This window comes from Panthera uncia, chromosome B1 (assembly GCF_023721935.1).
Source record: "Panthera uncia isolate 11264 chromosome B1, Puncia_PCG_1.0, whole genome shotgun sequence".
In the NCBI taxonomy this organism is placed as follows: domain Eukaryota; kingdom Metazoa; phylum Chordata; class Mammalia; order Carnivora; family Felidae; genus Panthera; species Panthera uncia.
The window spans coordinates 86,866,361-86,878,864 of NC_064811.1; the positions used below are offsets into that span (position 1 = coordinate 86,866,361).

The following is a 12,504-nucleotide window of genomic DNA, read 5'->3' on the forward strand; positions in this document are numbered from 1 at the left end:
CCATTTATTTATATCTATACCTGGTAAATCAGAGAAGAGAAGAATGCACTCATTAAAGCCATTAGCCAAAAGCCGGTCCCGAAGCTGCTGGAGGATTGCTACTCCAATACAGAATGGGAAAGAGGAGTTCCCAAGGAGTAAGGTGTCCCAGAGGTGGAAAATTTTGTGCAGTGGAAATACATCTGTAAAACAACAAAATATGAATACAATTAAATAAAATAAAAAGACAAAATTACAGAAATTAAAACAGTAACAAGCTGTTTTACTAGACATGTTACAAATGGTTTATGGTCAAAACGAAGAACAAATATTGGGGTGCATTGGTGGCTCAGTCGGTTGAGCATCCAACTTTGGCTCAGGTCATGATCTCACAGCTCATGAGTTCGAGGCCTGAGTCGGGCTCTGTGTTGACAGCTCAGAGCCTGAAGCCTGCTTCGGATTCTGTGTTTCCCTCTCTCTCTGCCCCTAACCCACTCGCATTCTGTCTCTGTCTCTCTCAAAAATAAATAAACATTAAAAAAACATTAAAAAAAAACCCACTAAGAACAAATACTACCAAAGTGTTTTTATAAAATGCTTATTTAGTTTTATAAAATGTTTATAAAAACTATTTTTGGTTTGGTTTCACAAAACACTTACGAAATTGTATATAATATTTATTGCTTCCTAAGGCATTTTTAAATATTAATAATCAGATTGGTCAAATAGATGACATTTTCTAACCTTTATCAATCCTGGTATAGTTGTTCCATTAATTATATTTCTTCATAGAATTTTCTTGTTATACGATTCTCACAAGCTTATTTACTTACATGAAATTTCATATTGTTTTAGATTCAGTATTGTTACGTTTCTATTATTCACTCTAAATAATAGCTTTATTAAGTTCACGTAAAAATTTTTTTCTATTTTTTGCAACTTTCTTTTTTACATTTAATGATACTGTGCATATTTTTCCAGGCCAATGCATAATCTACTTTAAATATGGTTATTCCACTTAACATATGTACATATTTAAGCAGAATGTCCACTGTATTCATACCTGTAACTGATTAAAGTATCACATACACATACTTTTTGATTTCTAGAGGAATTCTAGGTTTGGAAATAACAAAAGTATTAGAGGATCTCTAAAAATTGAATCTCATTTGTTGTAAAAGTTGCCTTCCAAATCTTTATGTAAATATTATAATGTTAATTTCTTTTTCAACAGAAGGCAGAGATTTTATGAATGTCATGGCACGTAAGGTAGGCATCCTAAACATCACTATATAACACTCATCCTATATTACACTTTTTGATATTCAGCAGTGAAAACAATTTAATTTTTTCTACCCAACTCTATTACATTAGAATTATATAAGGATGGTTATGTAATTAAATCTATTTAATATCACTATAGCTATAATATACTGGGGCAGAAAGGAGCTATCCTTTTGTCAATACAATAGTAAAAGGAAGGGAAAAATTATACTTACGGGTAAACATGGTGAGAAACCAAGGGATGGCATAGAGCTATGGGTGGAAGAGGAAAGGGGTGCCATGCCGGGGACAGATAAAGAGGAAATAAAAGATAATTAGAATGGTTACCACTAAACTGAATGGTAAAAAATATTTTATACTTTGGTCTACTCCATTGATTAAAATAAAAGTAAATGTTGATAATTATAATTATTACCACAAATACTCTATTAAATAATATCATCTATTACAAATGCTACAGATGTCCCTTTCACCAAGGATTATTACACAGAATGTCTTCATTTCATCAAAGGAAATACTCAAGACACTGACTAACCCAAACACAATACTTGCATGCTAAGTCCGAGGATGAACTTTCAGGTTGCACCAAAATATTTTTGGGATTTTAATGGTCTTTATCAGTGTGGATTTACTCTTAGTATTTTCAAGAATTGATAAGATGGTTTTTGAAAAATGTCCAAAATGTCTCATAAGAAAGTATTGTGAAGCATATACTTTCTATTACCATTTTCTAAATTAACAGGAAGCTTCATAAGCGACTAAAAGTAATAAGATCTAAAAATAAAATAAATTAGTTCTTTAACCGAGTGACAAATTTATTTTCCTAATTTTACTGCCTAGGAATGAAATTACACACACAGACATGCCCACATACTTGTATATATACTTTCAATGAATTTATTCACATTTTGGAAGTGAGAAATCATGCTTAATTTCTAAATGTAGAGTAAAATTTCCTTTGTCAGTAGCAAGTATTGAAAATCAGTAATAACATATAGAAAGATCTGAAAAGCTCTAATTTTATTTTACTTTCTGCATCAAAGCAGTCTACCATTAGACAAAGATTTCTATACTACCTATAGGGTTTAAATAAATATTCATCTAGGACCTATCAATTATGAAATTATGAATGGAGTAGCATATGTCTTTGCATAGCATATCACTGAGTATTTATGCTATCAAAATACCAGTCAAGAACCTTAAGTATTACTATGTACTACATTGAAGTCTAAGTATTATATGTGAAATAAAGCCCATTGCTCTCCACAAGATCATCATTTATATACATTGACACATAGTTCTTTCAAGCAACATTATAAAAAGGAAAACTGCAGAGGAATACAAAGGTATGTGAATTCACTGTAAAGAGTATGGGCTGTAGTAAACAATAAAATATAACAAAATCTGAACTCCTTAGCCTAATTTAAGTTTAAAAATAAAGTCACTAGGATGGTGGCGTAGGAGGACGCTGGGATCACCGCGTCCTGCGGATAACTTAGATTCCACCCACACCTGCCTAAATAACCCAGAAAATTGCCAGAAGACTAGCAGAACAGATTCTCCGGAGTCAAGCGAAGACGAGAGGTCCACGGAAGAGGGTAGGAAGGGCGGAGAGGCGGTGCGCGCTACACGACTGGCGGGAGGGAGCTAGGGTGGACGGGCAGCCCGCCGGCAAACCAGAGCCCCCGACTCTGGCTTGCAAAAACAGAGGGGCCTGACGGAGTGTGTTTGGACAGCCAGCGGGACTTAACATCTGGAAGGCTGTAAATTAACAGATCTGCTCAGAGAGCGGGAGAGGTGGAGGACAACGGGAGGAAGAGTCGTTGGGCCCCGGACGACAGAGTACAGCTTGGCAGGGAACAAAGGCGCTCACCAGTGCCATCTCCCTCGCCCATCCCCCAGCCAAAATCCCAAAGGGGACCAGTTCCTGCCAGGGAACTTGCTTGCACCGTGCAAACTCGCAACGCTGTGCTTCTGTGGATCTATCCCTCCGGGTCTGACTCCCTGCTGGTGCCGCAGGGCTCCTCCCTAAGCGAACCTCTGAAGGAAAAGCGAGCTGATCCTACCCCTCCCACCCCTGTGCACCTTGCTGATCCACCCAAGCTAATATGCCAGATCCCCAGCACTACAAGCCTGGCAATGTGCAAGTAGCCCAGACAGGCCATGCCACCCTACAGTGAATCCCGCCCCTAGGAGAGGGGAAGAGAAGGCACACACCAGTCTGACTGTGGCCCCAGCGGTGGGCTGGGGGCAGACATCAGGTCTGACTGTGGCCACGCCCACCAACACAAGTTATTCAAGACAGTGCAGGGGAAGTGCCCCACAGTTCCTCGCCACTTGAGGGACTATCCAAAATGCCGAAACGGAAGAATTCCACTCAAAAGAAACTCCAGGAAATAATGACAGCTAATGAACTGATCAAAAACGATTTAAACACTGTAACAGAAGGTGAATTTAGAATAGTAGTCAAAAAACTAATTGCTGGGCTTGAAAACAGTATAAAGGACAGCAGAGAATCTATTGCTACAGAGATCAAGGGACTAAGGAACAGCCAGGAGGAGCTAAAAAATGCTATTAATGAGCTGCAAAATAAAATGGAGACGACAATGGCTCGGATTGAAGAGGCAGAAGAGAGAATATGTGAACTAGAAGATAAAATTATGGAAAAAAAAGAAGCTGAGAAAAAGAGAGATAAAAAATCCAGGAGTATGAGGGGAAAATTAGAGAACTAAGTGATGCACTAGAGAAATAATCTATGCATAATTGGTATTCCAGAGGAGGAAGAGAGAGGGAAAGGTGCTGAAGGGGTACTTGAAGAAATAATAGCAGAGAACTTCCCTGATCTGGGGAAGAAAAAAGGCACTGAAATCCAAGAGGCACAGAGAACTCCCTTCAGACGTAACTTGAATCAATCTTCTGCATGACATATCATAGTGAAACTGGCAAAATACAAGGATAAAGAGAAAATTCTGAAAGCAGCTAGGGATAAACGTGCTCTAACATATAAAGGGAGACCTATAAGACTCGTGACCAATCTCTCTACTGAAACTTGGCAGGCCAGAAAGGAATGGCAGGAAATCTTCAATGTGATGAACAGAAAAACTATGCAGCCGAGAATCCTTTATCCAGCAAATCTGTCATCTAGAATAGAAGGAGAGCTAAAGGTCTTCCCAAACAAACAAAAACTGAAGGAATTCGTCACCACTAAACCAGCCCTACAAGAGATCCTAAGGGGGATCCTGTGAGACAAAGTACCAGAGACATCGCTACAAGCATGAAACCTACGGACATCACAATGACTCTAAACCCATATCTTTCCATAATAACACTGAATGTAAATGGACTAAATGAGCCAACCAAAAGACATAGGGTATCAGAATGGATAAAAAAACAAGACCCATCTATTTGCTGTCTACAAGAGACTCAGTTTAGACCTGAGGACACCTTCAGATTGAAAGTGAGGGGATGGAGAACTATCTATCATGCTACTGGAAGTCAAAAGAAAGCTGGAGTAGCCATACTTATATCAGACAAACTAGACTTTAAATTAAAGGCTGTAACAAGAGATGAAGAAGGGCATTATATAATAATTACAGGGTCTATCCATCAAGAAGAACTAACAATTATAAATGTCTATGCGCCAAATACGGGAGCCCCCAAATATATAAAACAATTACTCACAAACATAAGCAACCTTATTGATAAGAATGTGGTAATTGCAGGGGACTTTAACACCCCACTTACAGAAATGGATAGATCATCTAGACATATGGTCAATAAAGAAACAAGGGCCCTGAATGATACATTGGATCAGAAGGACTTGACAGATATATTTAGAACTCTGCATCCCAAAGCAACAGAATATACTTTCTTCTCGAGTGGAACATTCTCCAAGATAGATCACATACTGGGTCACAAAACAGCCCTTCATAAGTATACAAGAATTGAGATCATACCATGCATACTTTCAGACCACAATGCTATGAAGCTTGAAATCAACCACAGGAAAAAGTCTGGAAAACCTCCAAAATCATGGAGGTTAAAGAACACCCTACTAAAGAATGAATGGGTAAACCAGGCAATTAGAGAAGAAATTAAAAAAATATATGGAAACAAATGAAAATGAAAATACAACAATCCAAACACTTTGGGATGCAGCAAAGGCAGTCCTGAGAGGAAAATACATTGCAATCCAGGCCTATCTCAAGAAACAAGAAAAATCCCAAATACAAAATCTAACAGCACAACTAAAGGAAATAGAAGCAGAGCAGCAAAGACACTCCAAACCCAGCAGAAGAAGAGAAATAATAAAGATCAGAGCAGATATAAACAATATACAATCTAAAAAAACTGTAGAGCAGATCAATGAAACCAAGAGTTGGTTTTTTGAAAAAATAAACAAAATTGATAAACCTCTAGTCAGGCTTCTCAAAAAGAAAAGGGAGATGACACAAATAGATAAAATCATGAATGGAAATGGAATTATTACAACCAATCTCTCAGAAATACAAGCAGTTATAAGGGAATACTATGAAAAATTATATGCCAACAAATTGGACAACCTGGAAGAAATGGACAAATTCCTAAACACCCACACTCTTCCAAAACCCAATCAGGAGGAAATAGAAAGCTTGAACAGACCCATAACCAGCGAAGAAATTGAATCAGTTATCAAAAATCTCCCAACAAATAAGAGTCCAGGACCAGATGGCTTCCCAGGGGAGTTCTACCAGACATTTAAAGCAGAGATAATACCTATCCTTCTCAAGCTGTTCCAAAAAATAGTTAGGGAAGGAAAACTTCCAGACTCATTCTATGAAGCCAGCGTTACTTTGATTCCTAAACCAGACAGAGACCCAGTAACAAAAAAGAGAACTACAGGCCAATATCCTGATGAACATGGATGCAAAAATTCTCAGTAAGATACTAGCAAATCAAATTCAACAGCTTATAAAAAGAATTATTCACCATGATCAAGTGGGATTCATTCCTGGGATGCAGGGCTGGTTCAACATTCGCAAATGAATCAACGTGATACATCACATTAATAAAAGAAAAGAACCATATGATCCTGTCAATCGATGTAGAAAAAGCATTTGACAAAATTCAGCATGCTTTCTTAATAAAAGCCCTCGAGAAAGTTGGGATAGGAGGAACATACTTAAACATCATAAAAGCCATTTATGAAAAGCCCACAGCTAATATCATCCTCAACGGGGAAAAACTGAGAGCTTTCCCCCTGAGATCAGGAACACGACAGGGATGTCCATGCTCACCGCTGTTGTTTAACATAGTGTTGGAAGTGCTAGCATCAGCAAACAGACAACAAAAGGAAATCAAAGGCATAAAAATGGGCAAAGATGAAGTCAAGCTTTCACTTTTTGCAGATGGCATGATATTATACATGGAAAATCTGACAGACTCCACCAAAAGTCTGCTAGAACTGATACATGAATTCAGCAAAGTTGCAGGATACAAAATCAATGTACAGAAATCAGTTGCATTCTTATACACTAATAATGAAGCAACAGAAAGACAAGTAAAGAAACTGATCCCATCACAATTGCACCAAGAAGCATAAAATACCTAGGAATAAATCTAAGCAAAGATGTACAAGATCTGTATGCTGAAAACTATAGAAAGCTTATGAAGGAAATTGAAGAAGATATAAAGAAATGGAAAAACATTCCATGCTCATGGGTTGGAAGAATAAATATTGTTAAAATGTCAATACTACCCAAAGCCATCTACACATTCAATGCCATCCCAATCAAAATTGCACCAGCATTCTTCTCGAAGCTAGAACAAGGAATCCTAAAATTCATATGGAACCACAAAAGGCCCCGAATAGCCAAAGTAATTCTGAAGAAGAAGACCAAAGCAGGAGGCATCACAATCCCAGACTTTAGCCTCTACTACAAAGCTGTCATCATCAAGACAGCATGGTATTGGCACAAAAACAGACACATAGACCAATGGAATAGAATAGAAACCCCAGAACTAGACCCACAAAAGTATGGCCAACTAATCTTTGACAAAGCAGGAAAGAATATTCAATGGAAAAAAAGACAGTCTTTTTAACAAATGGTGCTGGGAGAACTGGACAGCAACATGCAGAAGATTGAAACTAGACCACTTTCTTACACCATTCACAAAAATTAACTCAAAATGGATAAAGGACTTGAATGTGAGACAGGAAACCATCAAAACACTAGAGGAGAAAGCAGGAAAAGCCCTCTCTGACCTCAGCTGCAGCAATTTCTTGACACATCCCCAAAGGCAAGGGAATTAAAAGCAAAATGAACTATTGGGACCTCTTGAAGATAAAAAGCTTCTGCACAGCAAAGGAAACAATCAACAAAACTAAAAGGCAACCAACGGAATGGGAAAAGATATTTGCAAATGACCTATCAGATAAAGGGCTAGTATCCAAAATCTATAAAGAGCTCACCAAACTCCACACCCAAAAAACAATCCAGTGAAGAAATGGGCAGAAAACATGAATAGACACTTCTCTAAAGAAGACATCCAGATGGCCAACAGGCACATGAAAAGATGCTCAATGTCGCTCCTCATCAGGGAAATACAAATCAAAACCACACTCAGATATCACCTCACGCCAGTCAGAGTGGCCAAAATGAAATCAGGAGACTATAGATGCTGGCGAGCATGTGGAGAAACAGGAACCCTCTTGCACTGTTGGTGGGAATGCAAACTGGTGCAGCCACTCTGGAAAACAGTGTGGAGGTTCCTCAAAAAATTAAAAATAGGTCTACTCTATGACCCAGCAGTAGCACTGCTAGGAATTGACCCAAGGGATACAGGAGTACTGATGCATAGGGGTACTTGTACCCCAATGTTTTTAGCAGCACTCTCAACAATAGCCAAATTGTAGAAAAAGCCTAAATGTCCATCAACTGATGAACGGATAAAGAAATTGTGGTCTATATACAAGGGAGTACTACGTGGCAATGAGAAAGAATGAAATATGGCCCTTTGTAGCAACGCGGATGGAACTGGAGAGTGTTATGCTAAGTGAAATAAGCCATACAGAGAAAGACAGATACCATATGGTTTCACTCTTATGTGGATCCTGAGAAACATAACAGAAACCCATGGGGGAGGGGAAGGAAAGAAAAAAATATATATATATATAACTGTATTTCTTATGTTCAAAAAGCTAAGGATGTTCATGTTACGTAAAGACATGGCAGATACAAAAAACAATCCCAAATCAAACTTTTAGAGATGAAAAGTACAGTGTTTGAAAGAAAAAATATACTGGATGGGATTAAGCAGATCAGACATTGCAGATAAAAAAAATGGTAAACTCAGAAACATCAAAATAGAACGTATGCAATGAAACAAAAAACCACCCAAGCATCAGTGAGTAACTTCAATTGGCCAAATATATATGTACCAGCGACACCAAAGGACAGAAAGAAGAGACGGGACAGAACAAATATTTGTTTGAACAAATAATAGTTTGAACATTTTCCAAATTTGATGAAAACTATAAACTAATAGATCTAATAACTTCAAGATCCCAAACCATGAAGAAAACCACACCAAGGCACATTGTACTCAAATTTCTCAAAATCAGTGGTAAAGAGAAAATTTACACCATATCTAGAGAAAACAAACAAACAAACAAACAAACAAAAACATTATGTAAGACTATCAATGAGAAGAATGTTTTCTTCTCAAAAAATGTTTTCTTATCAGTGCACAACAAATGGCAGTGGAGTAACATTTTAAAAATATTAAAAAATGTGTCCATATAGAACTGTATGCTCAGCAAAAATATCTTTCAAAGACAAAAGGTGAAATAAAGACTGTTTCACACACACACAAACTGAAAAAGTTCATCAGCAGCAGTCCTGTACTGTAAGAAATGCTGAAGAAGTCTTCTGGGCAGAAGGAAAATGATACCAGATGGAAATCCAGATCTACACAGAAGAGTGAAGAGACATAGGGGTTGTAACTGTGTATGTGGTAGAATATAAAGGACTTATTTTTGAAAAATCTTTTAAAAGTAGCTGACTCTTTAAAGCAAAAATAATTTATTGTGGGGTTTATAACATGTAGAAATAAAACGTAGGACAACTGTAATACAAACACTGGGAGGGGAAAATGGAAGTATACATTGTAAAGTATTTGTACTATCTGTGAAGTGATATATTATTTGAATGCAAACTGTAGAAATGTAAAGAATTATAATATAAACCAGAATTCTTAACTTCATCACTATTCACATTTTAGGTTAGATAACTTTTGCTTGGGAATGTCCTTTGCATTTTAAGATTATTGCAGCAATCCAGCCTCCACCCACCAGATGCCAGTAGCATTAACCCAGTTTTGTGAAAAATATCTCCACACATTGCCAAAAATCCTCTGGGAGGGAAAGCTGCCTATTTGAGGACCACTGTATAAATCCTAAGGAAACCAATTAAAAAACACAACTAAGTGTCACCTAACATGTCAACAAGGGAGATAAAATAAAATCACAGAAAAAATGTCCAATGAATTCAAAGAAGGCAAATAAAAAGGAAAAAGAAAAGAAAGAATTGATGGGAGAATGGAATAAAAATACCAAATGGTAGATTTAAAGGCAACCGTATCAATAATCACAAAAAAAAGCAAATGGTTCTTGTGATGACTGATTTTATGTGTCACCTTGACTGACATGGGGTGTCCATTTATTAAACCTTATTCTGATTGTGTCTCTGAGAGTGTTTCTGGATGAGATCAACAGGTTGAATCAGCAGACTTGGTAAAGCAGATTACTCTTCCTTATGTGAGTGGGCCTTAGGCGATTTGTTGGAGCTCTAAATAGAACAGAAGGCAGAGTAAGGGAGAACTCACTCTCTGCCTAACTGATAGGATATAGCAGTGAACAAAACATAGTTTCAGCCTGTAAGGGGTTCATTAAGTAGATGTTCATTAAATATTCTTTCATTTCACTCCAGTTAGGTTCTTTCCTCCACTTCACCACCAAAATTGCTCTTATCTTGGTCATCAAAGACTTCCCTGTTGCTAAGTCTAATGGCCAGTTCTCACTCTCAATCCTTCTTTACCCATCATCAGGGTTTGACATAGTTAGCTACTCTTACCTTCTCAAAACATGCCCCACCCATTTGAGTTCCAAGATATCACATTCATCTAGTTTTCTTACTTTTCTGACTGTTACTCCATCTCCCTTGTTGGTTCTTCTTCATCTCCCAGACTTAACTATTGGCATGCCCTATGTCCTTGGATTTTCTATTTTTCTCCAGATGATTATGTATAAATAGTGCGAGGACTCCCATTTTTATAGCTCTATCCCAGACCTCTCCCCTGAATTGCAAACCTCCACATCCAAATGCCAGCTTGACATTTCCACTTGTATGGCTAACAGATATACATAACATGTCCCAAACTGAGCTCCTGAGACTTGTTCAAAATCTATGCCTTCAAGTATAGTCTTCCAAATCTCAGTTAAGAACAACTCTATTCTTCCAATTGCTCAGATAAAAAATTCTGGAATCATTCTTAACTCCTCTTTCTCCCACAGTGTACATTTGTCACCAGAAATCCTGCTAGCTCTACCTTTGGAACTGATCTAGAATGTAACAACTCCTTACCACCCCTACCACTAACTTTCTGATTCAAGTCCCTCTTGCCTAGATTATTACACTAGTGTATGATCAACTTTTTAAAGTTCCATCCTTGCCCCTCCTTGGGTTTCTCTTACCATAAAAACCAGAATGATCTTGTTAAAATGTTTAGATCAGAACGTGTCATTCCTCTGCTAAATAGAATCCAGTGGCTTTTCACCACTGACAATAAAAACTAAAGTCTTAACTATGTAATATATTTTGATGTAAAATTCGGTCCTCTGACTCTCATCTCCTTCCTTGTTCATTGGGCTCCAGTCACATTGGTCTCCTGGCTGTTCCTTCAACATCCCTGGCATGCTTACACCTCAGGGCTTTAGCACTTGCTGTTGCCTCTGCTTCACTGCTCTTTCCCTCAGTTCCTAAAGCCACTTATTCAAAAGCCAGTTTTTCTGTGAGGCTTTCCCTGACTCCCTTCCTGACTCTCCTTCCTTTTCTCTTCTCTTATCTTTTCCCCTCTCCTCTCCTTTCCTTCCTTCTCTCTCTCTCTCTCTCTCTCTCTCTTTTCTCTCTGTCCCTCCCTCAAGTTTTTATTTTAATTCCAATTAGTTAACAGTGTTATATTAGTTTCAGGTGTACAATATAGTGATTCAACAATTCCATAAATCACTTGGCATTCATCAGGACAAGTGTACTCGTTAAGTCCCATCACCTATTTAACCCATTCCCTTACTCCCCTCCCCTGACTACCTTATTTAAAAATTCAATTTCTTCTTCTTCTGAACACTTAACATCCATGTCCCTACTATAGTTTTTTTTTTTCCCCCCTCTTTGGTACTTACCACTATCCAACATATCTATTAGTGTATTTATCTTTATTATCTATTTTTTATTTTATTGTCTTTTTAAAAATTTTATCTTTTGGGGTGCCTGGGTGGCTCAGTCGGTTAAAGCGGCCGACTTTGGCTCAGGTCATGATTTCACAGTCCGTGAGTTCGAGCCCCGCGTCGGGCTCTGTGCTGACAGCTCAGAGCCTGGAGCCTGTTTCAGATTCTGTGTCTCCCTGTTTCTGACCCTCCCCCGTTCATGCTCTGTCTCTCTCTGTCTCAAAAATAAATAAACATTAAAAAAATCTTTTTATTGTCTGCCCCCCACTAGAATATAAATTCAATGAGAGCAGAGTTTTTGTCTGTGTTTTTTTTTTTTTTTTTAACATATCCAGGGCCTAGGAAAATGAGCAGCACATAGTAGGCACTCAGATATTTGTTGAAAGAAAGAATAAAATATATAATGAAGATAACTGAAAGGGAGAGATTAAAAGATCCAGATATGAGATTATATACTTTCTTGAGAATTTTTCAATAAATATGAAATAATGAGAAATATGAAATAATGAGAAATAATGGATAATACATACATATATATATATCCTGAATATTAAAAAGTGGGGAGTACTAAAAAAACACTATACTTAAAAATTTGAATTATATGCCTATACTTTGACAATTATGAAAAGTTATTAGAAATAAGTGAAGTGAAGCATATTCTAATATTTGAAAAGTAATAATTAATTCAAGTTGAAACATTTCTTTAATATATAACAACTTTTAGGTGCTCACTATCACCAGTTACCTCTTACCAACTA

At 37.4% G+C, this 12,504-nt stretch overlaps 1 protein-coding gene across 2 annotated transcripts in view; it reads right to left on the reverse strand.

The window, feature by feature from the left end:
• TBCK (TBC1 domain containing kinase) overlaps nt 1-12,504 on the reverse strand; it is a 230,316-nt gene that overhangs the window by 82,741 nt on the left and 135,071 nt on the right. For both annotated transcript variants that reach the window (XM_049630974.1, XM_049630972.1), the window contains exons 21-22: nt 1,479-1,515; nt 21-182 (exon numbers count right to left, since the gene is read on the reverse strand). In XM_049630974.1, the coding sequence (XP_049486931.1) occupies nt 21-182; nt 1,479-1,515 (199 nt within the window). The remainder of the gene's footprint in view (nt 1-20; nt 183-1,478; nt 1,516-12,504) is intronic.